General features: G+C 42.9%; 1 protein-coding gene across 1 annotated transcript in view; it reads right to left on the bottom strand.

Annotated features, from left to right (window-relative positions):
* The window catches only part of FER (FER tyrosine kinase), a gene marked incomplete in the record, with an annotated part of 3,568,968 nt that overhangs the window by 2,660,508 nt on the left and 882,490 nt on the right, over positions 1-25,970 (bottom strand). Inside the window, 1 exon segment of the mRNA XM_044064275.1 lies at positions 18,339-18,522. Coding sequence (XP_043920210.1) covers positions 18,339-18,522 — 184 coding nt within the window.

The following is a 25,970-nucleotide window of genomic DNA, read 5'->3' on the forward strand; positions in this document are numbered from 1 at the left end:
GGGTAGCAAGACAGACAATGTCCTAATGGTGGTAAACAGTTACTGCTCCAAAGACGGAAGACAGACCAGCATACTAGTTAGTGATCAATGCTGAGGCCACTTTCAGATCATCAATAGCTTGAATGATAGAATCTAGAAGACAGAATTTGCAAGTCTCCTAAAGGTGGTTGAATCAAGACTCATCGGATAGTTCAGTTCTGATACATCAACTGTTGAGAATGCAAAAAATAACAGAGACAGTTTGTCACTGCAAATGATTACAAGAAAACAAAGCAGAAATTGCAAACTGATGTAGTATACATATGCAACCCCAAAAGACGTGCAAGCTCTGCAGTGGTGTAAGCCTGCTGATCCCACCATATGGGGAGCTTAACCTCCACCTCACCACACCCATCAAACTTAAATATTACAACTCTGACGATGCACTAATATGAACAATGTTCAGCATGGTACCACAAATGTTTTCTTTCTTGCATGCATTTCTGATCTGAGCAACATTAAAACTGGGTGGGTGAGAGTGAAGCGCTGTCACATCACCTGGAGTCTATATTTTGAAAACATGTCCATTTAGTTTTTATAATGTTGTCCAAGCACACATCTTTAAACATTTACCAAACTCATATTACTGTACGCACTGATTTTCTGAAAGTTTAGTTATCTCTTGCCAAGTCAGGACTTGCACACTTTTAGGAGACCAGGATTTTCCTATTTGTCGAAGATGTACATCTCTGCAATGGAAAGAAGAAAGAAAGCAGTGTAGAAATAATAATCTAGGGAAAGAAGAATGTAAGGCACCACAAAAATAGGTCAGTAAAGAAGGAAAGTAACATGACAGTTAAGTAAATCACCACTGTAGTACAATTCATTATCAATGAGAAACTGCCAAAGGTGGATATCTGCCCTTCTGGCTCCTCCTCTGCCCAATGTTGATCAGATACATGGCCTAAACGCAGAATATGCTTGCTCCACTACTCAGTGCACTTTTCTTTTTTTTTTTTTTTTGTAATGGAAGTATCCAGAAGAGTACCCTGGCTAGAGATACCTCTTGCCTCTGATACTCAGGTTATTTAGTCCACAAGGACATTAGCCCTGACTCGTGTTCCCCTTATATTTAGCGAAAGGGCGCTACTGACAAAGACCCCTATAAGCATGTAATGGTGAGAAGAGAGACTGAGTAGAGCGATCCAGCTGGATATTATGGAGTACCTGAAACCACCATTCCCCAAGTCTCCATGTTGAGCAGGCAACACAGTGTTGGGGACAGATGGCAGGAGCCTGTGCTGCAACTAACACCTCCTATTCAAACACTTACTGTTATCATGAATTACTCACACAACTTTACTGAGTTAATCTCAGAGATAGTCACTGAAGTACAATAACTTTTTCACTGCTAGAATCATTGTCCATGTTATGTTACATGTGCTACTTGTGTTACAAATACAGCAATCAACCTATGCCTATGAATACAAAGCTCCTTTGTATTATGAAACAATATGCATACCTGCCTAACTCTAAAAATGATGCAACAATGTGCAGAGCTGATTGTGAAGGATGCCATCTTCAATTAAGCTGAAGACATAACCAACCTACTGGCTGATAAATTCAACTCAAACTTAATCCCCCTCTCTCCCCCACAAAAAATACCTGAAACTGGCAAGCGTACCTCCCCATCCTATCACACATAACCAATCCTAAAAGTATTTTCAAAAGCCAAAAATACTGCACTGATGGGTCCAGACAATATCCCCAGATGCATCCTGAAGAGCACGAAACATAATCTAGCTAAGCTCCCATCAACACCATTCGACATAAAGCCTCAACACAGGCTGTGCACCAAGCAAGTAAATAACAGAAATAACCATTCCCTTGCACAAGGGAGGGCCTTCCACTAACCTGGAAAATTACAAATCCATAAGCTGAACAGCCTCCTATGTAAAGCCATGGAAAGGATCCTCGTGGAGTTAATCAATAGACATAGGGAACCTCCAAGCACTGGATCCGTATCAGGAGGGTCATATTTACTCAGTGTGTCAGACTTCTTTGAAAAAGTCACTAATGCAATGGATGAAGGTAAAACAGTGTGCAGCACCTACCCTGACCTGGCCACAATTCCCCTCTCAGGCATACTACAAAAGTTAAGCAAACTAGGAATAAGCCCCTATTGTCCCCAGTGGATTATCAGCTGGCTCACAGACAAAATGTAAGAGATCAAAATAGGAGAGGCTACCTCTACAAAAAGACTGCTCACCAAACCTCTCAACTGTCCAGATTTTCAGAAAATGTCGAGATTTTCGCCTCATACTTTTGGTCTGTTCCTCATAAAATGTATGATTTTTCTCGATTTTTGTGACAAATTAATGAGGAATAAATTCACTAATTAAAGTTAGGCATTTCACTTTCAGACTTCATATCCTTCAGAAAATGACAACACAAGACCTTTTATTCTAGCAACAATTCTATGTTTATAAGAACAATACTTAAAATTTGCCCCTGTTTTGGGCGCTTTGCCCCCCCCCCCATTACTTTTGGCTTTGTCCAGATCTTTGGTGAGGTTGAGAGCTATGCTGCTCACCAGTGGAGTCCCCTAGAGTTCAGTGGTGGGACCTCTACTGTCTGGCATCTACTTTTCCAAAGTTAAAGCCAATATTAAAGGACTATGGCTGACTAAGTCTGTGCATGACCGCAAATTGGGTGCGGTTATACAATCCCCCAAAGACTTGGTCTCCCTGTGAGACAGACTGTTCCAAACAAAAAAGTCATAGTCATGGACTAAAGCTAAATGAAAAAAAAAAATTGCCATATCCTTTGGTAAGTTGGTTCCCCCAAGAACTAACCCTAAGATTCCAGATTCCATCCTTTTTAGGGAACCAGGAAAAGTCTCAAATATAATCTTTGTCCCTCCTCCTTTCAAGAAATCTTATCCACTGTAAAACAGGCAAATCAATTGTTCCAGCACCTCTGAATAAAATAACAGAAGTCACAATAATAAAGCTATTATGCAAAATGCAAACAAAAGTTTCCAAACTTGGTAAATATTTTCTAGAAGTAACTGGGAAGGTAATCAATCAATGGACAGAATGGAGAAATGAAAGACCTCTTCTTTAGACAAAGACCTGAACAACAGAATGAGCAGTTCCTAATTTTAAGCACCACATTAGTCTAACATTTAGGACGGATAAGATGCTTGGCTTGTAAAAAAACATCTGCACAAGCTCTGGATGTCTGACCAGAAGGGTGGGTTATACCCATCTTTTGCAAGCAGTGCTTCTATAAAAGAGGAGTTATAATGTCATGGTGGTCCCTATGATGAAAAACTTGTAACACTTGGCAACAGAAAAATACTTAAGATAACAGTGTGTGAAAATCAAAACAACTGTATAACCTGTTTATGTTCTTTCTCCAAAATGAAGTTTCACTTTTTTTTACAATTAGTTTATATTCTTAGTTTTGAAGCTAAGTAATAAAGTGAGAGGAATGAGTCTAAGACCATTTCTGCACTGAGCTCAAACACTGTATTGAATTCATTATGCAACACTCCAGGCACAAGAACTGCATTTTAAGGAGTAAATATTTAAGTTTTTTTCTTGCCTCCTGCCGGACCTCTCTCAATGGCATCTCTGCCTTCATCCAATCAGCCCATTCACTCCACGGAGACTTTCGGCTGCAGCACTCCTGGGCTACAAAAAAGCTCTATGGCCCATTTGTTCTTGCCCAGGAATCCCAATCAGACCAATGTTCCTCCATGACATTTGGAAGATAGGGAATAGGACAGCTTGCTGGCCCTATGGAGGTGATCCATCTCCCCCTAGCAGCACTCCTTCCTTCTTGGCAGCTCTGCCAAGCTCCACTACTGCTGTCTTCACAGGAGAAATATCCCTCTGCACACTGACTTCTTCTACGCTGCTTGACTGTAAATGCACTCAGACAGTATGGGCTTGTCAGGCTTGAACTCCACAGGGTGCAATACCTACAGGTCCTGTTAGATGTTACCTATTTGGTGAGTCAGAGACACCTTCCAACCCCTCAGGATGGGCAAGCTAGCAGTGGCTGCTCACTCTCATCCTCGCCAGCTAGCCACTACAGGCACCCAAGCAGCTAATCAAACTAGGGACATCTACGTCACAGGCAGGGCACAATCACTGTATGTCAGGGCTGGATTCTAGTACACATTTCACTTTCAAACTCAATGCTGCCTTTTCACTGCTAGTGCTACCCAATCAAATGGAGAGAATGTTAATCTTTCCCTGAAAATATGAACACTCCAGAAGCAAGCATTTTAACAGCAGGTGTGGTTAGTTTGAGGGACAGGGACTCTTGAGCAGCTGTATCACATTCCCCGGGACTACTTTTCAGCTGTACACCACATGCTGCCTCCCAGAGGATACTGACTGCCACCATAACGCAATACTACCCCTCTTTTCTAACAATGTAGTGACTTGACACTCTCTGCTATACTCATAAAAGCCAGTCCATAACATCCAGTGTAAATCATGATGCTACAGAGTCCATACAGCTAAATAAGTGCAGTACTAGAAAAAAAACAACAAAGAAAACTCAAAGTACTTATTTTAAATGAGCATATCTGCCAAAAAAAGATAAATTCCTGTATCATACAGAAGAAAATATTCATGAACACACTATTCCTGCAGAATACTCACCTGACAGACTTTAGTGAGCCACTGTTCCCAATTGTTTAATCTAATGCCTTTTACCAAGATTAGATAAAGGTTGAGTCCAACTACTCAGGATGATATAGCCCATCCAGCAACTGACCATTTTTGGTCTCAAAACCAGCACAAGAGAAACTGACAGCTGTTTCTTTACCGTTTTCTATAGCAGTTATTTCTTCATAGTGATAGCAGGATTAAGTTTCTGTTTTACCCTTAGGTCCCTTCCTCTTTCCATAATAAAAAAAGACATTACCTTGATAGGTAAGCTTCTTTCATTATTACTCTTTAAGGGCATGTTTGTTGATATGCAGGGAGAATTGCAACCTTACATGCACCTGAACCAGATCAACTGCTGTTACCAACAATCTACATACATGGAATACTTGACTAGGCCTGCTGGTAGTTAAGGATAAATCTACAGGCAATTTATTCTTAAAATGGTGTTTTAAAACTATACAGCACTACTGCCCCAACCAAATGTCTAGGGCACATTCCTCTCAACCATACCAACTTCCTCTGTATTTACCAGTTTAAAGGGCAAAATAATGGGGTGCCACACATTTCCAAGTGGACCCTTCAATTCCCAACTTTTTTTATTTTTATTTGCAATGTATCTAGTACAGGAAATGATAGAATGGACTGCTAATTTCTGTGTCTTTTTAAACTGGATTATTGTATTTTTTTCTGTGGCATTTTCCTTTAATAATTGTATTAGTGCTGCTGTGGGGAAAGGAGTCTGCTGTAGTTGTGGGAGACCCTTATGCTCATAGATTTGTGCTTGCCATTTATGTTGTTACTTTGTTCTTTTAGGTAGCTTTTTTTTCTCTCTTCTGCGCACTGTAGCAGTAGAATGCTCTGTGAAGCTTGGAATATCACGAGTAGTAGTTTCTTTATTTTTCAACAGGCTGTATGTAAATGAATGTAGTTAATGGAATGAGTGGCAAGCTTTTCTTTATTTTTTAAAATGGGGATCTTATGGTTACATTACTTAGCACATTAGCAGGTTATACTCGTGATTTTTTAACTAGATCTTTGTGTGGAGTGTATCTGTATTTTAGGTAGTTGGACGGCAGTATTTGATCTTTGTAGCACTATTGATTTGAGTCATGAGGTTGGTGTCTGAACTTGGAAGACAACGTGCTGTGGGATATGTAAGTTATCCATTTGAAATATTACAAAACTGTGATAAGCCTGCGAGACTTTCTATAACTCATTATGCATAGTCGAGGTTCAGCAATAGAAATGTGTCTTGAAATTATCTCAGCTGGAGGACAGATTTACTTTGTGCAGCTTGTGTTGTCTGTACTGTTAATCTTATCTGAGTTTTCAAGTTCATGATTTGGTACGTGGCTCTCAACCCATCTAGGAAAAATTTCAACAGAATCGGAGACAAATCTAGAAATAATTAAGGACCCTTTTAAAATATTTAACATGAAAGCATTGAAAGAATATGAGAATTTGGATTAATATACATTTTCTGAAGTAAAGAAAGTCTAACTCTATAGGTTGTCATTAACTGTAATTCACCACCTCTTCTGCAAAAGTCCACAGTTTAGGAGGGATTAAGAAGAACAGAGATAAAATGTGAGTCAAAATCATGGACAGTTAGAGGTGTGATTTGGCATTACCATATAAATGATACTGTCAGTTTCGTTACAGTAGTTGGGGGTAACGGCCCAGTTTATCCAATCACAGTTATTAGTTTATAATCGGGCTGACCACTTCAGAATAGGGCTGGTCTCGCTATACTTTACAAACATGCCTACAGTGTAGCATATCTAGAATGTAAAGGGCAATAAAGAACGTGTGAATGTTACTTTGCATTTGTATATGTTTCCTGGTAGGGCCGTATGTGCATTTGCTGGGGGAATCTGTGCTAAATAGTGCACACTACTTAAAAAAATCTTTACTTGCAAGGAATTTTGTATGGCTTTTTTATTCTTCTTCTTCTAGATGTCAAACATAATACTGGCTGGATTTACTGCACTTGAATTCTAAAACTGCAGTTATAGTAAAATATATTGAAACTCAGTACATACTTATTTTCATTTATTTTACTGAACATTTGTTGACTGGGAGAGAGCCCATTTTCAGCGTAGGTCTGGGGAGTAATGCTCCAGATGCATTTTTCTGGAATGTGGGAAAAAAACGGAACATCCCTCAAAAATGTAGGGATGACATGCAAACTCTACATAAAAGGTTTCTGTAGGGACGACATGCAGACTTCCCCATAGAAGGCACCACAGGCTAGAACTGAACCGGAGAACCTCTTGCTGTGAGGCAACAATGCTAAGTAATGCCCCACTGAGATGCATATGTGAAAAAGGAGAAAACATATTGGTGGTGGGTGGCTAAGCCAAGATTTGGCCATTACCACAGGGTTTTACAGTCCAAGAGCAAAACCTGAAAATAGAAAGCCATTAATACATGTCAATTTACAAGCAATTCACAACTGAAATGACAGTGTTGTATGTGAGCTTGTAAACTTGGCAGTTGGTGAAATTAAGAGGTGTGAGGGCACAGCAGCCTGTTTTTAAAGATTGCTTTTCTTTTAATTGTACCTACAAGTCAAGGATCTGTCTAGCAGTAATGGATCACTTCCGTCTTGCGTGCTTTAGTGGAACTGTGCTGTTCTTTTTTAGGCTGAAGGATTCATTGTTTAGTTTGTCAAAACTGTGATCTGCTAACCTTCGGCAATCGAATGCTGCAAGTTGTGAAATTCATCCATAATCTGAGGATGGAGCAGTCTCCTCTTCTGTTGTCTGAAATCTACGGGGTTGAACAGTTTAATTTTTAGGAATATTGCTCATATGAATGGGTAAGCAAGGGAAGGGCATAATGCAATGCTTATCGTGGAACAGTACAAGGAGGAATCAGTATGCATAAAAGTGGCATGTGCATTAGAAGTCAAAAAAGAATTACTGGCTTTTATATGTAGGTCAGTAAACTGGTGTGTGTGTTTTAAGTTTGACAGAAGCTCTCTTTTAAAAAACTACTACCGCATTTTTAATAGTTTAGAGTTATTCTCTATTTTGGCAAGCATGGATAAAAAAGTACAGTTATGTACACTTACCATAAATGTAGACGTGCGAGTGTATTCACTGTTGCAGTCATCACATTTGGGTTATCCCTGCCAGGGTAGTCCTCGAGTGGCCCGAATACCAGAGGCTTAGTATTTCTGCGTCAGTTGCTGTCGTTTCAGGACTGACGTCAGGTCAGTAGTATAAAGTAAGGCAGGCAACGCCATTACATCAGTTTTTCTTGCCCTAACCTGTCAGGAGCCCCCAAGTGGGAGCCAGGTTCTGGTGGAAGAACCTCACCAGTAGAAAGTAAATACCAATATGTCTCTTGTAAGGAAAGAGAAGAAAGAAGAGGGGGATGGAGGGAGGGAAACCAGGACTGCAACAATGAATACACTTGAACATCTACATTTATGGTAAGTGCACACAACTGTACTATGTTCTTCGTGTTTCATTGTTGCAGTCATCACATTTGAGTTGATTCACAAAGCTGAGGAAATGGGTGGAGGCAGTCAAGGAAACTAGGGGATGGCTAGGATGCCGTGCAAGACTGCAGAGACAAACCCTGCCCTGGATTTGGAGAAGATGGGCAGGTGGTAATGTTTCATAAAGATGTGAACAGATGTCCAGGTGGCAGCCTCGAGGACGTCCCGGGTAGGGACTCCTCTGAGGAAAGCTGTTCTGGTGGAGTGAGTCCTGACCCCCTTGGGGGGAGGCTTTCCGTGTTGCTTGTAGCAGAAATGGATGCAGTGTGCTATCCACTGGGAAATGGTTTGTTTGTAGATGGCTTTGCCCTCTGCTCCTGAAGCAAAGCTAACCAGCAATTGATCAGACTTTCTGAAGGAATTTGAGTGAGATGCCATGGTGGCTGTTGGGACAGGCTGTGCAGCAGGGGGTACCAGTGCTGGCGAGGCCAGTCTGGAGCAATAAGAACTGTACTTGGTTTTTCCTCCTTTACTTTGAGCAGTATCCTGGGGATGAGAGGTAGTGGAGGACAGGCATAGACTGATAGCTTGATCCAGGGGAAGGACAGGGCATCCACTTTCCAACCCATGCAGTGATGCTCCCTGGTGCAGAATTTGCTGAGCTGACAGTTGATGTGGGAGGCATAAGAGGTTGACCTTCGGGGTGCCCCATTTCTGAGTTATTAAGGTGAAGGTTCTTTTGTCGAGCTGCCACTTGTGTGGGTCCAGCAGATTTCTGCTTAAGTGGTCTGCCACAGAGTTTAGAGAACCTGGTAGGAATTGTGCTAACAGGTGCAGTTGCATGGCAGAGGCTGTGTGCCAAAGGGTCATGGCCAGCCTGCATAGAGGGTAAGAGTGAGTCCCTCCCTGCTCGTTAGTATACCACATCACAGTGGTGTTGTCTGTTTTGATCAGGAGAGCCCCTGGGGAAGAGAAGGGGCTTGAATGCTGTCAAGGTGTGTTGGACAGCTATCATCTCTTTTTGGTTGATGTGCAGATGGGATTTGCTGTGGGCTCCATTGGCCCTGTATAAACCTGCCGTCCAGGTGTGCACCCCAGTCATAGTTTGATGCGTCTGTGGTGAGGGTCTGGGTGGCGTGGGGTGGTGAGAAAGGTAGCCCCTTGCTGTGGGAGCATGCTGTTGCCCACCAAAGAAAAACTTTTCTGAGGCAAGTATTACGGGAATAAGAGTCTCCAGGTCTTGAGAGTGTTGACACCAAAGGCTTTTTAGGTACCATTAAAGTTTCCTCACATGCAGTCTGGCATATGGAATAAGTAGAATGCAAGATGCCATGAACCCCAGAGTTTGCAGGATTTTCCTTACAGATAGCTGGAGTCCGGTGGCTAGTAGAGAGAAATATGCTGTCAGGAAAGTTTGCTTTTCTGGTGATAGGAATGCCATCTGGGGATGCTGTGTCCAGGTTTGTTCTCAGGAATATAATCCTTTGGGTGGGTACCTGTCTGGATTTCTTTTCGTTGATTGTGTACCCTAGGGAGGTTAATAGGGGCTTTACAAAGACCAGGTGCTTGAGCAGCTTTTCCTGGCTGTCTGTCTGAATTACACAGTTCATAGGTTCATAGGTTCATAGGTTCATAGGTTCATAGGTTTATACTAGGCTATCTGCCCTAAGGCATTTATAAGCCTAGCCCAAATTATTGTGGCTTACGCCACCCCTTATATGAAAAAATACTGTGCCCATTAGTTTGTTATGCCTCTGTCCAGCAGTGACCCAGAGATGATTCCCGGGGTAAACCTACGATCTCCCATCCACAGGTCTAGATTTCTCTTGAACAGAGTCAGCGAGGTGCTCTGCCTCACATGGACCTGGATTTTATTCCACAGCATAGGGAGTCTCTGAGTGATAAATCTATCCCTCCAGCACGTCCTATTTATATCCGTGCTAAGGTTTAAGTCGCTTGCTCTAGTGGTTTTGGTGGATTTTGGGAGGTGGAGCATGTCCATTAATTCTGGGTTGGACATGGCCTTGTATGTCAGGCACATGTCACCTCTGAGCAGACGGTATGCGACTGAATAGAGCTGGAGTTTCTTCAATCTGGCAGCATATGACAGATTTTGGAGTCCCTTTATCCTTTTGGTGAGGAACTTTTGGGGTCTCTCCAATTGCTGCAGATGTCGGGTGAGATACATCCCGAATGGGGCATTGTACTCGATCATTGGTCTGATAAGTGAAGAGTACAGGGGAACAATGACCTCACTAGATCTGGATGTGAATCCCTTCATGATCAGGTGGGCAATGTAGAAGGTCTTTCTAACCACTTTAGCAATGTGAGTGTCAAAGAAAGGCCACTGTCAACCTGGGTCCCCAGGTCCCTGATAACCTCTTCTGTGCTTAGTGGATTGCCACCTATATGGTAGCTTGGGGTTACCTTGTTTTTCCCGAAGGGTATGACTATACATTTTTGGCGTTTAACTTCAGGCCATGGCTCTGGCACCAGCTATCTGTTTCCGTGAGTCCCTTCTGAAGGATATCCGTGTCCGATGCACTTTCCACTATGGCCCAGTTTGCAGTCATCTGCAAACTTTGTCAGCCAAAGTCCTCCCATGTTGGCCTGTACTTCCGAAGTAGATGCCAAACAATAGGGGCCAAGGACCGAGCCCTGTGGGACACCACTTGTGACCGGCTTGGAGTCTGACACAGCGCCAGCAACTCTAACCCTGTGGGTTCTGTCCTTAAGCCAGTTTGCAACCCATCTTGTGACATATGGGTTTACATTTAAGCTGGTAAGTTTTTCTACAATACCGAGTGGGGTATTGTGTGAAAGCCTTTGCAAGGTCAAGGTAGGCTGTATGGACTGTTCTATCCTCATCAATGGCCTTGGTGACTATTTCGAAGAAGTTGACCAAGTTCAAAAGGCATGATCTTCCCTTGACAAAGCCAAACTGGGTCGGGTCCAATGTCTGCAAGTCCACTATATCTTTGTTTATGAGCTCCATTATGATCCTCTCCATAGCTTTGCAGACTAGACTTGTTAAGACTATGGGCGGTAATTACCAGGGTCCGTGAGGCGCCACCTTTGTGGAGTGGGACCACAGTTGCCGTACGCCACTCCTTGGGCACGTATCCTGTGGTAAGGCTGAGATTAAACAGCTGCCTTATGTGCGGGTTTAATTCCTCATTTAGCTCGTGTAGCACACAGCCGGGGACACCATCCGGTCCCATTGATGCTGTGTTTTTAGCTTTAGAGAGAGCAGCTTTCACCTGCGCATTTGAGATGTCCGGGAGGCTACACTCTGCTGGGATAGTTATCTCTCCTTTAGGGGGGAGAGGGGGTGAAGTTTGCACTGAACCTGTCTGCCAGTATGTTGGCAATGTCTGTGGGTTCAGTGATTTTTGTATCATTTTGGACTAATTCTGAGCATATCTGTGAGTTTCCACCCAGGTTCCTAACATAGCTGAAAAAGGCCTTATGATTGTCCTTTGAATCCATGGCAATTTTTCTCTCAAAATTGGCCTTAGTTGATTTTATGAGTGCTCGTATTTTTTACTAATAATGATCAGGGTGACTTCCCTTTTATGGATTTTGTTCTATCATGTAATAGCTTTCTCCTCTTATTGTAAAGTTTGTTAATGGCTGGGGTCCACCAGACTGGACGTTTGCCCTTTGTGGAAAGAGTCTTGGTTTTATTTGGGATTGCCTGATCCATGCAGTCCTGGAGGTGTTCATAGAAGGCATTTGTAAGGGCTTCCGCAGCTTGGGTTGTGGTTTCCTCTGACTCAGGGGCCTTGAAGGATACCACACCAGTCTTGAGTAGTGTGAAGTTTGCTTTAGAGAAGTTCTTCACTATGGTCTTTTTTGTTTGGGGTGGGGGCGGGATGTGGATTTCCAGTGAGATTAGTGTATGATGAGATCTCACCAATGAGGGATATAGTTGCGGTGTGGAGCATTTTGTCCCCATGTTTGTGACAATGAGATCTAGTACATTTTCTCCTCTCGTGGGAACAGTGACTAGCTGTTCCATGGCATTTGAATTTATGAACTCCAGGAACCGTTGGGCTAGAAAGTTAGGGCTTGAGTAATGTTCCCAATCTATATTCGGGTAGTTGAAGTCACCCAATATGATGGTGTTTGGAGATACATTTATACCCTCCAGTGTCTTCAGGAAGGCTGTGTGGGGTTCCTGAGTTTGAGAGGGTGGCCTGTAGCATGCTACAATTTGTAGAGCAGTTTTGCCTATGGTTAGTTGCACCTGGATGGTTTCGAAGCTTCATGCGTTGCCACCAACCTGGAGGTGTGAGTATCCTTTATGAATATGGATACACCCCTCCTTTTGTGGAGTGGTCCGGGTTTTGGGGCGGGCATGATATGAGGTAAAACCTAATAGTGCCGGGGTGCTCTCAGGAGCCTTGAACCAGGTTTCAGTTACAGCACAGACATCGATGTTCTCCATACTGAGAAGGGCCTCGAGTGCGTGCATTTTGAGATTTAGACTTCTGGCATTGAGCAGCATTACCCTCAATTTCTTCCCATTTTTGTTTTCTAGGGTGGTAGGTTTAGAATTTGAGCCTTGCCTAAAAAGGCACTATGGGGTGGCAAGAGCCTTAGCCAATATCCGGAATCCCAGGGGTGACAGGTGCAAGCCGTCCCTTGAAGCAGCGTGGCTTGTCAAGCATGTCATCCCAGGCAGACAGACACTGGATCCCCTTTGAATGACACCAGACATTAAGCCAATTGTTAAAGCTGATCATCTTGTCTCTATATTGTGGCATCATTCTTGGTGAAGGAAGGATACTGCTCAGGGTTAGGGTCATACCTGCCTGGGCTACATAATCAGAGAGCTCCTCTATGTCTCTTTTCATGTAGTCCAGGGAGGTGCGTCTCAGGTCGTTCACACCAGCATGGACAATGACTGTGTCATATTTGTACTTGCCGTGGAGTGACCAGTGCTTGTGTTATGTGGCGGATTCTAGCGCCCGATAGGCAGCTTACTGTGACCCTCTCCTTGTTCAGCCTGGTGAGTGGGGCGTCAGTGTGTCTGACTATGGAGTCACCTATGACAAGTATGTTTGGTGTTGTATTTGGCCTTAAGGGCTGTGACTGCTTTGCACACTGCTTTTGTGGTTTATGTGTTGCTTGTGGGGTGTCTTGAGGTAGCAGTTGTTTGGGTGTCTGCTTTGGAGGCCTCTGCTGTTTAGGTAAATTTTACTCAGAGCCTCCGAGTATGTCTTTGTGTGTTTATGTGTTTGATTCAGTGGAGTGGTAGCATTATGTGAGGCTGGTTTTGTGGTGTGTGTAGTTGCCTTCTCCTCCTGTCTGGTCTTGCCAGTCCTGAGTTGAGAGAGCTCAGCCTCCAGTTTGGCTAAATAGCTGCATCTCTGCAAGTATTTGTGTTATGTGGGAGGAGGAGAGGGTTGTCTGTGTACATGAGGCAGTTATAACATTGCCTCAAGATTCCCAGATTCACCAGCTGGACCGGAGAGGAGATTGACAACTGACCTTTGGACATGCTAGAATAATATTGGGAAATCCTTAATTGAAAACAAGGGCCAGTGGGGAGTGAGGGTGTAGTGCTTTTAATTTTTAGTGCTGACTTATATAATTGCTTTAGTGAGCAAGTGCCAGGTAACTTGAGTGCAATGTGTTACAAGTAACTAAATGCAAAAGCGACAAACAGTAACTTTCTTTCAAGTGAAACAAGGAAATAAGTACAGTAAGCAATGCAGATATCACTAGTGATCCACAGAAGCGCTGAGAAGTTGCGTATTAGGTGGAATTAGCTTCCAGGGAAATAACAAGCAAACAAACAACAAGCATATAAACAAAGCTAGATTCAGTAGGCCTGGATCTAGTCTATGCTAGAGCAAACAAGGTGAACCAATTTCAGTAAGATACAGTTCAAATATTCAGGCACTATAAACCTTTAACCAGAAAATTCCCAGCTCAGAATGGCAGAGTCCAGCCTCTTCTCCCACAAGAGTGCAGACCACGAACCTTCTTAATGTAAAATAACTGGCCTGAAGCCCAAGTGCCTAAACCAGAACTAATACACTTGGACACTGGGCTCTCAATCAGCAGTTCCCAACTTAGAAGGATGAAAGCTACCTGTCCTGCCACCACAGTGCTTGCCACAAACCTTCCTAATGTAAAACTGGTCTGAAGCCCAAGTGCTTAATCCAAAAGACTTGAATGATAGCTACACTTTAATCAAGTTACAACCAAGCAGTAATAAATACCATTGAATACTTTAGAGAATGTCTGGATTAGTGCTCAAGTTACACAAACAAAGCTAGATCCAGCAGGCCCGAATCCAGTCTATGCCACAGCAAACAAGGCGCACCAACTTCAGTAAGAAACAGTTCAGATATGCATGCACTATAAGCCTTTAACCAGAAATTCCCAGCTCAGAAGGGCAGAGTCCAGCCTCTCCTCCCACAAGAGTGCAGACCACGAACCCTCTTAATGTAAAATAACTGGCTTGAAAGCCCAAGTGCTTAAACCAGAATTAATACACTTTTAGAATAACAGACACTGAGCCCTCAATCAGCAGTTCTCAACCTAGAAGGATGTAAGCTACCTGTTCTGCCACAACAGTGCAGACCACAAACCCTCTCAGTGCAAAACAACTAACTGGTCCAAAGCCCAAGTGTTTAAACCAACAGTCATCTAAGTATGGGTAAATCTGTATATTCCTTTGTCTGCAAAAGGCAATGGCCGGAGCCAGACATTTTGTGCAAACTCTGGGAGCAGTGGATAAGCCAAAGGGAAGTGCAGAGAACTGAAAATGCAGAGATCCTGCCCTGAAACGGAGATATTTCCTGCATGATTCCCTGATAGGAATGTGGAGGTAGGCCTCTTTTAGGTCTAGGGTGGCTAGCATCCTTGGAGAGCATGGGTAGCAGTTGCTTGAGGGTGAGCATTTTCAATTTTGGTATCACTAGGAAGGTGTTTAGAATGGATAGATCGAGGATGGGTCGCCAGGTGCCCTCTTTTCTGGGTACCAGAAAAAGACTAGAGTAGAAACCCTGGCCTTTCTGTTCTGCAGGTATGTGCTCTATTGCCCTCATAGAGAGCAGGGAAAGAACTTGCTCTGTGCCTCTGCCCACTGGTTTGGAGGTAGATCTTGAAACCCTTTTGGAGTTGGAAGGGTGTGGAAAGAAAATTTGTATCCCTGGGACACTATATTGAGAACCCAGTGGTCGTTGGTAATGGTGGCCAAGGTGCTTGCGTGAAAGGAGGTTTTTCCTCCTAGGGGTAAGTGAAGGTGGGCAGAGGTAAGGGGGAGGAGGAGAGTCATTGTGAGTTCTTATCATAAGGGGGTGGCTTAGAACTCCCTGTTTTTGAAGTGAAGGAAGTCCACTGTTTAGATCTCTGAATTTCCTGTGGCTGCTGTCTGGGGGGTCTGTTTCCCCGGGGTCTGGGCTGAACTAACCTGGTGGAAGCAGGAAAGGACAAGTGCTTGGAGGGACAATTCCTGCTGAACCAGGGTGGCTGGACCTGTAAGAAATCCTTAACTTTCTGCATAGAGTTTGCTTTTTCTTCCATCTTTCTTAAGACCTCTTCTGCCTTAGTGCCAAATAAGCTGTCTTTGTGCAAGGGGGCATCCAACAATTTAGATTTAACATGGTCTGGCAAGGGCTGTTCCTTAAGCCATGCATGCCTTCTAAGGACAGAACCGATGACTGCTGCCCTGCAATAAGCTTCTAGAGCGTCAAAACCAAAGTGCAAGGTGTGTTTAGTTACTTGACATGCAGAATGCATTAAGTTATGTAACTCTTTAGATTCTGCACAAGCAGAAAAGGAAGAAATTTTTGCTTGAGGAGTTCCAGAGCATGTTGCTGAAATTTTAGCATATGGAACTGGCAATTTAGTGCTCTGATAGCAAGAGTAGCAGAGGTGTATATTTTTTTTACCTCATCTGTCTAGTGCTCGGGAATCCCTATCTGGGGGGGGGGGGATTCTTAGAAGAGGATGATTTAATTCCTTTAGGCCCTTGAGAAATTTCCTCAGGGTCAGCAGTAGGATTTTTAAAAAGAAATCTGTGTGAGTCAGGGACTCTGTAATACCTCTCTGGTTTTCTGGGTGCAGGAGGGAGGGTGTCAGGAGTCAAACTGGATGCCAGAAAAACATCCTCCACAACATCCAGGACTAGGGGAATGGCCAGGGGTCTGTGCTGTGGAAGATCTAAGAATTCCCGGAGTCTCTTTTTAGACTGAGGGTAGTTCTGACTTTCCCACTGGAAATGCTCCCTTAAGGTATGAAGCGTTTCCCCAAAGTAAAAGTCCTCTGGGGAAGAGGCTGAAGGAATGGAATCCTCTGCATCAGAATCCTCATACGTAGAGAGGGGTTGCATGTCTTCATATTCAGATGCATCACAGTCATCAGACTCCTGTTCAGACAATACTACAGGGGACAGATCTCTTTCTTTTGGAAGGGGTAGCTTGGCTTCCCCTGATCAGCATGATAAAGTCTTCTGCCATTTTAAGCATTTGAGATTGAGGCAAGGTACCTGAGATTGGGTCGTCGGTTTCTTGGGTGTGATTCCTACCATGGCCCTAAGAAATTCTTTAGTTTTCGAAAGAACTGTAGACGTGAAATAAATCGGTCTGTGTTGAGAATTGGTAGTGCAAAGAACTTCCTCAGAAACCGTGCCTGCTCAACGGCTCCGGACCCATCCAAGGGAGAAACAACCACAGTATCCTAAGTCAAAGAAGAGTTTTGCGGCATACCGGACTCCGAAAGGTTCTCGGTAGTGACTTGCGAATTCACAGAAGCAGGCATCAGGGGCTGAGAAAGCGCCTCACTGAGGACCGGAGAACTAACGACTAGCTTAACGGAAGCATCGTAGGTCGGTTTGGTCCTGTACCTTCTGTCTTTATCTTTACGTTTTTTTGGAAGATCTGCTGTTGGATGGCTTACTGAAGCCATACTGGAATTCAAGGACTGTAAGCGAAATATCTAGCTACAATAAGGGCCCAGAGACATATAGTTCTGGCGTTGAACAAAGCACAGAAGCAACAGTGGGGGACACTGTGGTCTGGGCCTAAGCAAGTGACGCAGTAAGAATGAAAGTCTCAGTGTTGTATTTGCTTTCCACAGGTGAGAAAAGTGTTAACTTTTTCTGACATCGGTTAGTGCAAGAAAAAAGGATCCCCAATGGGGTAGTTAGCTTTAGAAGACTTCAGCTTCAATACAGAAGACGAAACTCATGCAAACTGCTTCTGCTTCGGGCTCCACGGCCAAGAAAGATTGATGTAATAGCAATGGCTGCCTTACTTTATACTGCTGACAACCTGACATCAGTCCTGAAGCGACAGCAACCGATGCAGACATGCTAAGCCTCTGGTATTCGGGCCGGCCGAGGGCTACCATGGCAGGAATAACCCAAATGTGGTGACTGCAACAGTGAAACATGAAGACCATCACTCCAGCTAGGCTGTTAACAATGATGAGTATTGTCTAGTATGTGCACAACTAAATTTTCCATGATACCATACCAATGTATGAGAGTAACAGTTTGTACTGAAACGATATCTTTGCTGCTGTGTTTAAGCATGTTTTCAGTGGCTTTATTTCACCTCCTTTTCTGTTTTCCAGTGCATTTCTTTTCTGTTCTTGTAGTCCTTTGGGGTGATCTTTGTTTTGGCTCCATACCTCTCAATCTCTCAGAGCAAGAAATCTGGACAAGGCCAAAAATAATGGTGGGACAAAGGCCCAAAAAATAGGGACACACTTTAAATATTGCTCCTGTAAACTCAGTTGCTAGAATAACAGGTTTTGCATTATGTATTTTCTGAGGGATATGAATTCTGAAGTTCATAATGTTTGTCATTATTTATTACTATTTAGTGACATCAATCTTCATGTTGGTATCCCACAATTCCATTGGAGTGGGTGGGGTTACATGATTATGTATGCAAACGTTATGTTAATCAGCATCCCGATTTTTGGCCAGTTGTACCTACTTTTCATGGGCCTTTGTCCAGTTTTTTGATGTTTCAAGGTTGAGAGGTATGCTTGGACATTTACTGCACACCATGATAAATCAACTCATTAATCCACCCATTCAGCAGCTGCAACATTCCATTGCTACTATCACTAAATAATAACAATAATAATGAGCATTTTATTTTAAACACCGAAAATGGATGTTAATGGCATAACATCATTAAAAACAAATTGTTACAACACATCCAGATAACTACAAAATGCAATATACTGCTTACAGTGCCTGGGTCATTTGTTCCTGCATCCTCTGCAGTGAGTCAAGTAGCACTGGAAGTGAAGATTCATAATACTGTTCCTTGTATAACTGTGCTCCTTTAAGTGCTATCACATACTGGTTATGTAGCATATGAAGTTTCATGGTAGCTTTATCATAACGTTCCCGAGCTTTTTCAGCCTCTTTGCCTGAAATTGAAAAATGGAAATGGTAATTACTAACTTTAACTGTGCATCCAGACAAATCAAATGTTTTTTTACACAGTGCAGATAATATAATTACACTTCTAACAGCATAAGCAACACAGCTGAAAAAGATTACTGCTCTTGGATGGGATCTTGCTATAAAAAGGACTTCATATACTGAGATCCTAGAGAGAAATTCTAATCCTAAAGGTCAGTCTAACATGGAAGCCAAAAATCTCTGACAGAATTTTTTTTTCTTGATGTTGGGCCATGTGTTGCAAGAAAGAAAGACAGAAGACAAGACAAGACAATAGAACAGAAGACAGGGGTCACAAAAAAAAGAAATACTGGAAACTTATTAAAACTGTTTTGTAGGGAAGATGGTGGGACCCTTGAATGATCATGACAGACAGTGAGGGGTACAGTGTAGACATATTCCAAGTATGCTTCTGAAGAGATGCAAAAAGGATTATTTTGAGGCTTAGTTATATGATCTGGATGAAACTGACAACTCATAGGTTTTCCTCCATCTGCAACATCTCCTCCAGAGTATAACTCAGTGACTCAGCTATAATACAAGACAGTGGCATTTAGTGACAAGTTCAGTCGCTCATTAACTGGTGTTATCCTACATAAACCTCTTCTTGTGGGGTGGGGGGTCTCCATTTTACAAGGGAGATTTGCTTTTTTGATATTCCATCTTAGGAGACTTGCCATGGTATTAGGTGAAAGTTGCTAGCTCCTCTTACACAAGACATTCACAACGCAGATCAATAAGCTAGGAGAACTCACTTCCTTTCCCCCTCCACTCTTGAGATGTGTAATTTGCTGCCCAATTGTGTGAGCTGTCACCCATCTACTTATGGTAAAAGCCACCAGTATCTGACCACAGCTCAAACCTTCATTAAGTATGTCAGTCAGTTCTTCCACCTAAATGTTACACACAGAAAACTATAAGCAGTACAACTAATGGAATGGTTTAGCCAGAGCCCAGACCTTAATCCAATAGAAAATCTGTGAGGTGACCTGAATAGGGATGTGCAGAAAAGATGCCCTCCCAATCTGACAGATTTGGAGCGCTTTTGCAAGGAAGCGTGGGCAAATATTGCCAAGTCAAGATGTGCCATGCTGAAAGACTCCTACCCAAGAAGACTGAATGCTGTAATTAAATCAAAAGGTGCTTCAACAAAGTATTAGTTTAAGGGTGTGCACACAAGCAACCAGCTTATTGCACATTTTTTATTTTTTATATCCCCCCCCCCCCCCCCAACAGATTTCTTTGTTTTTCAACTAAATTGTACAGGTTATAGATCACATTAAAGGTGGGAAAAGTTTTGAAATGATTCATTGTGGTCTCATTTTTTTATATCACAAAAACCTGGCATTTTAACAGGGGTGTGTAAGCTTTTTATATCCACTGTATGTAATATCAGCAGCACCTGTGTGTGGCTACACTTAGGCTTTTGTATTATGACTAGCAATTCTTTTTTGGGAGTTTTTTTTAGGTATTTATAGAATTATGAAAAAGTATAACTGTTTGCGCAACTGAAACACCGACAATCAATATCCAACAAGCTGTACAGCTTGTGACGACTGTGCCCTGGCCCAGCAATCAAGGAGCCTCAATCCTAACCACTAACACCAGGGATGTTGTCTCCTAGAAGAGGAAAGGATAACTAATACACACAGTAAAGTACAATTTCCCTTAAGTGCACACAGAGATCACAGTCAGTCTGGGGCTGGTTGCTCCCTTGCAAACCAGGTCCCCAATAAGACTCCCCACTGGCACAGCTATAGGGTCCAGGTCTCAGCCTAACTGGGAAAGCTAAAACCTCCAGTACCCTCTCTGTCCAACCAGTGCTTTGTGTTCCTGCCAAGTAGCTGACAGAACACACACACACACACTTTGAAATACATATTTATACAACTTCACAGACACTCCTGGGAAAGGCTGACACGGATTCTCCAACTGTGCCCCTTTACCCAGACTATACGGCAGTAATTACTGCCACCACCCAGTTAATAATATCAGCTGCTAAAAGGCCCCTAAAAGGGTGTCCAATTACTACTGTGCAATATTAATATCCAATGGTAGTATGACTAACAGTCAAGGCTTACTTTAGAGTGGCCTATTACAATAACCTCTATAAATATGCAATGTACTCTATAGCTTATCTCTACACAAAGCAGCCACAGGTAGAAGGTTTTAAAAATATTTAATAATAAATAATTAAAACACAAGATAAAACTACTACACCACAGAGATATCTAAGAGTTCAGAGATCATACAGAAACTTAAAATAATACAGAAGGACAGGTCTGATTTTAAAGAAAAATACCTAATTAATCTTTACTAGCTTTAACTATTCCTACAAGAAATCACAGTGCTAAAACTTACATGTCAGCACAAGGCAGAGTGCTGATAAGTCGGACGTCCAAAGTCAAAATGCTTCTGGTCTCTTGAGAAAAAAAGTATTTTAACATTACTAACAAACATGTTTGCTGGGTCCCTCCCCAAATTACATCATTTTTGACACTTAGGTTTTCCCAGGCAAACAAACTGCATTATTTAGCAATCTAACACCTGCACAGAAACTTACAACAATACAAGGCATTTTATATGTATATTCTAACAGAACCTAGAGCAATAAAGCACCTTCCACATTTAAATTCTGGTAATAAACTTTAGCCTTAAAACAATGGGCATGAAACTTTCATCCAGCCGCACTGGAGCCGAACTGCAACATTAAAGAGATTCATAAGATCTTTTCAACTTAAAAAGACATTTAAAATACTTGGCTTGGTTTTCCTTACAGCAGATGGCAACGTTGCAACAATCTTGAAGTTCACATTTTACAGTGTTTTCTTACATTTAAAAACACAAGCCTGTATTTTACATTTACTTATACAGTTGATAGAATTATATATAAAATTCTATGTGACTAGGCTGGCAGCCTTCGCCCATCTCTCCACAATCGTCACACAGCTTACATGGCAAAATGCAATTTTCTCAAGAATCAAAATGTTTCAGCTGATATCAAGCAAAAGTCTGCAAGTCACTTCATTCTGGCAATATTATTAGAAATACTGCACCTCATAATGACTAACAAATACCTAGCAATACTTTCAATGTGGTATATTCTCCAATGCAGTGAAAGTTTATTTTCACACCATGACATTTCACATTCTGACCCTCATAAGCCTATAGCTCACTCAGGTGTCTGAACCTGGTATGTTCTATTCCTCTGAACCAAAGATAAGGCCTCAGAAAATGGGTGCCTGAACTGCTGTTCGGTCTAGGTGGAGAGAATGTACCCAAGAAAGCTGGTAATGGTAACCTTTTGCTCAGTGAGGCAGATGAGCACAAATGCTTCCACCTGTTGTGCTTATTTCAATATTAGAGCAGAGATACTTGGGAAGAGGGAGATTAACAATTAATGTATACATATTGCAAGTGTTTTACTTACAAAAATAAATCCACCTGAAAAAGAAGTAACACATTTATTGTGGTGCTCAAATATTAGTCCATGAATTTCTGCTTTTAAATGAAATCAGAGAAAATAAAAGTGACCCTTCTGCAAAGAGCAAGTTGCTATGAAAAAAAGTGAGAAAATCAGTTTGTAACATGGTATCAATAAAAATGTTTTGCATTTTTTATTAAAGTATGAATTTTGTTAAGTATGGCTTACTCAGACATTTTAAGGGGTCTCACATAAAACTAAACTGCTGCAACAATTAAAAGATCACTTGCCGTATTGTTTTGATATTTAGAAGAATAATAAAAATAGCAAGACATTTACCTTTGCAATAATAACCTGCAGAGTTTGAAAATGCCATACATAGCAGCTGATGATAAAATCAGAATAGACCAGGATGATGATGTGACGAATGGCCTTTGTGGGGGGACCACATGCCTTGGACCATCTTTCCCATGAAATGCCCCCACCCACACCTGGGAAGAGTTCATAGTTAATGTGGCTTGGGGGATGGGATAACAAAAGGACAACTTTCTGAGATGAAGGGCGAGTCTAACAACCACTGCATATGACATCTGCAAGTGCAGGTGATGCAAGTGGAAAAGTGCATCAGCTGGCACCGCATGTGACCAATGCATTGCCAGAGTCCACTGAGAAATCCTCATGTAAATGGAATGGAGAACTAGGGGGAAGAGACTGCCAATGACCCCAAGAGCCACAATATGCATCTAGCTGGGATTTCTGATGGGAGAGGATTGTTATTGGGGGGAGGGGTGAGAATTCTTCAGTCTGTCAGTCTGGCTTTCTGCAAGAAGGTATCTAGGAGAGCGCCAATGAACTCTATCACCTGTACAGGGGTTAAAATTTTGATTTTCCATGTTGACTATGATTCCCAGATGAGACAAAGTGGGGGCAATGAGTCCTTGGAAGGAGCAGTCATGAGCCAGTCGTCCAAATATGGGAACATTCAGAACCCTTGCAGTCTGACATGAGCTACGACCACTGCCAGTACCATGTTCAATCACAGCCTCACCTCAGGCTTTGTGCCCACTGAATGGTGCACAGCAATGGTTATCCCACTCCACAAAGGTTCATAGGTTCATACAAGGCTATCTGCCCTAGGGCATTTATAAGCCTAGCCAGAGTGTGTTTGGCTTTCGCCACCCATTTTAAATGAATTTTGCTATGCCCTTTTTCGAGGTTAGTATACTGTGCCTCTGTCTAACAGTGACACAGAAGTGATACCTGGGGTAAACCTACGATCTCCCATCCACTCATCAAGATTTCTCTTGAAGAGAGTCAATGAGGGACTCTGCCTAGCCTGGACTGGGATTTTATTCCAGAGTGAAGGGAGCCTCTGGGTTATGAATCTGTCCCTCCAGCATGTCCTATTTATTTCAGTGCTGAGGTTCAAGTCTCTCGAGCACGTAGCTCGATGGGATTTGGATTTTCTGAGGTGCAGCATGTCCATTAATTCCGGGTTGGACATGGCTTTATACGTCAGGCACAGATCACCTCTGAGCAGGCGGTATGCCACTGAGTAGAGCTGGAGTTTCTTTAACCGGGCAGCATATGGCATCTGTTTGAGCCCTTTGATCCTCTTGGTGAGGTACTGCTGGGGTCTTTCCAGTTGCTGCAGGTGTCTGGTAACGTACATCCCAAAAGGGGCATTGTACTCAATTATGGGCCTGATGAGGGATGAGTAAAGAGGCACGATGACCACCCCTGATCTAGATGTGAATCCCTTCATGATTAGGTGGGCTATATAAAATGTTTTTCTAACCACTTTGGCCACGTGGTTTTCAAATGAGAGATTGCTATCAACTTGGGTCCCCAGGTCTCTAATAACTTCTTCCGTACTCAATGGATTACCACCTATGTGGTAATTTGTGGGCACTTTGTTTTTGCCAAAGGGGATGACTATACACTTTTTGGCATTTAGCTTGAGGCCATGGCTCTGGCACCAGTTGTCTGTTTCTATGAGGCCCTTTTGTAGGATGCTTGTGTCGACTGGAGAGTCGATTATGGCACCTAGTTTGCAGTCATCTGCGAACTTGGTCAGCCACAGTCCTTCCGTGTTGGCCTGTACCTCCAAGAAATATATACTGAACAAGAGAGGTCCCAGGACTGAGCCTTGTGGGACGCCACTTGTAACTGGTTTGGAGTCTGACATGGCTCCAGCAATTCTAACCATGTGGGTTCTTGTCCTTGAGCCAGTTTGCAACCCATCTAGTGACATAGGGGTTTATATTTAAGCTGGTGAGCTTATCTATAATGCCCGAGTGGGGTATTGTATCGAAGGCTTTTGCGAGGTCCAGGTATGCTGTGTGGTCCACCTTCCCCTCGTCAATGGCCTTGGTGACTGTTTCAAAGAAATCAACCAGGTTTAAGAGGCAGGATCTGCACTTAAAGCCGAACTGGGTAGGATCCAGTGTCTGCAGGTCCCCAATATCTTTATTTATGAGGTCCATGATGATCCTTTCCATAGCTTTGCAGACCAAGCTAGTCAGGCTTATGGGGCGATAGTTTCCAGGATCCATTGAGGCACCACCTTTGTGGAGAGGGACCACTGATGCTGTATGCCACTCTTTGGGTACATATCCTGTAGTAAGGCTGAGATTGAACAGTAATTTTATGTTTGGGTTTAGCTCTTCTTGGAATTCATGTAGGACACAGCCCAGGACACTGTCTGGTCCCACTGATGCTGTGTTTTATGCTTTGGAGAGGGCGGCTGTTACCTGAGCATCTGAGATGTCAGGCGGCAGCACTCTGCTGGGATAGATATTTGCCCTTTTGGTGGGGAGGGGGGGAGAAGTTTGTGCTGAACCTGTCAGCTAGGATGTTGGCAATGTCTGTGGGTTCGGTGTATTTTTTGTCATTTTGGCCTAATTCTGAGCATATCTGGGAATTCCCACCCAGGTTCCTAACATAACTAAAGAAAGCCTTGTGATTATCCTTAGTGTCCTGTGCAATTTTTATCTCGAAGCTGGCCTTAGACGATTTTATGAGTGCCAGTAGTTTTTTGCTAATACTGATCAGAGATGCCTTCCCTTTTTGGGATTTTGCTCTATCATGTAGTAGCTTCCTCCTTCTATTGTATAGTTTGTTTATGGCTGGGGTCCACCAGACAGGACGCCTGCCTTTGGAGGATTGGGTCTTGGTTTTATTTCGGATTGCATGATCCATGCATTCCTGAAAGTGTTCATAGAATGCGTTTATAAAGGATTCTGCGGTCTGGGACGTATTTTCCACAGGCATGGGGGCTTTGAAGGATTCCACCTCGGTTTTAAGGAGTGTGAAATTTGCTTTAGAGAAGTTTTTCACTGTGGTTTTCTAGGCAGGCGGTGGGGTAGGGATGTGAATATCCAGTGAGATTAGTTTATGGTCTGATCTTACCAGTGAGGGATACACTTCTGGTCTGGAGCATAGGGCCCCCATGTTGGTGATGATCAGGTCCAGTATGTTTTCCCCTCTTGTGGGGGTGGTAACAAGTTGTTCCATAGCATTTGAGTTTATAAATTCTAGGAACCTTTGGGCTAGGGTGTTGGAGCTAGAGTAATGCTCCCACTCTATGTTTGGGTAGTTGAAGTCGTCCAATATAATGGTGTTTGGAGAGGCCTTCATATTTTCCAGTGTTCTCAGGAAGGCCGAGTGGGGTTCCTGGGTTTGGGAGCGTGGGCTGTAGCAGGCTATAAACTGGAAGGCAGTTTTACCCACTGTTAGTTGCACATGGATAGTCTCTGATGCTTCGTGCTGTGCCACCAACCTGGAGGTGTGGGTATCTTTGACGAATATTGATACTCCCCCTCCTTTTGTGGTTCGGTCCAAGTTTTGGGGCCGAAAAGCATGGTATGAGGTATAACCTGGTAGTGCTGGGGTGTTCTCGGGAGCCTTGAACCAGGTTTCTGTTACTGCACAGATATCGATGTTCTCCATGCTAAGGAGAGTTTCGAGTGCATGCATCTTGAGGTTTAG

This window comes from Protopterus annectens, chromosome 2.part2, assembly GCF_019279795.1.
Source record: "Protopterus annectens isolate FY-2018-M chromosome 2.part2, PAN1.0, whole genome shotgun sequence".
NCBI lineage: Eukaryota > Metazoa > Chordata > Ceratodontiformes > Protopteridae > Protopterus > Protopterus annectens.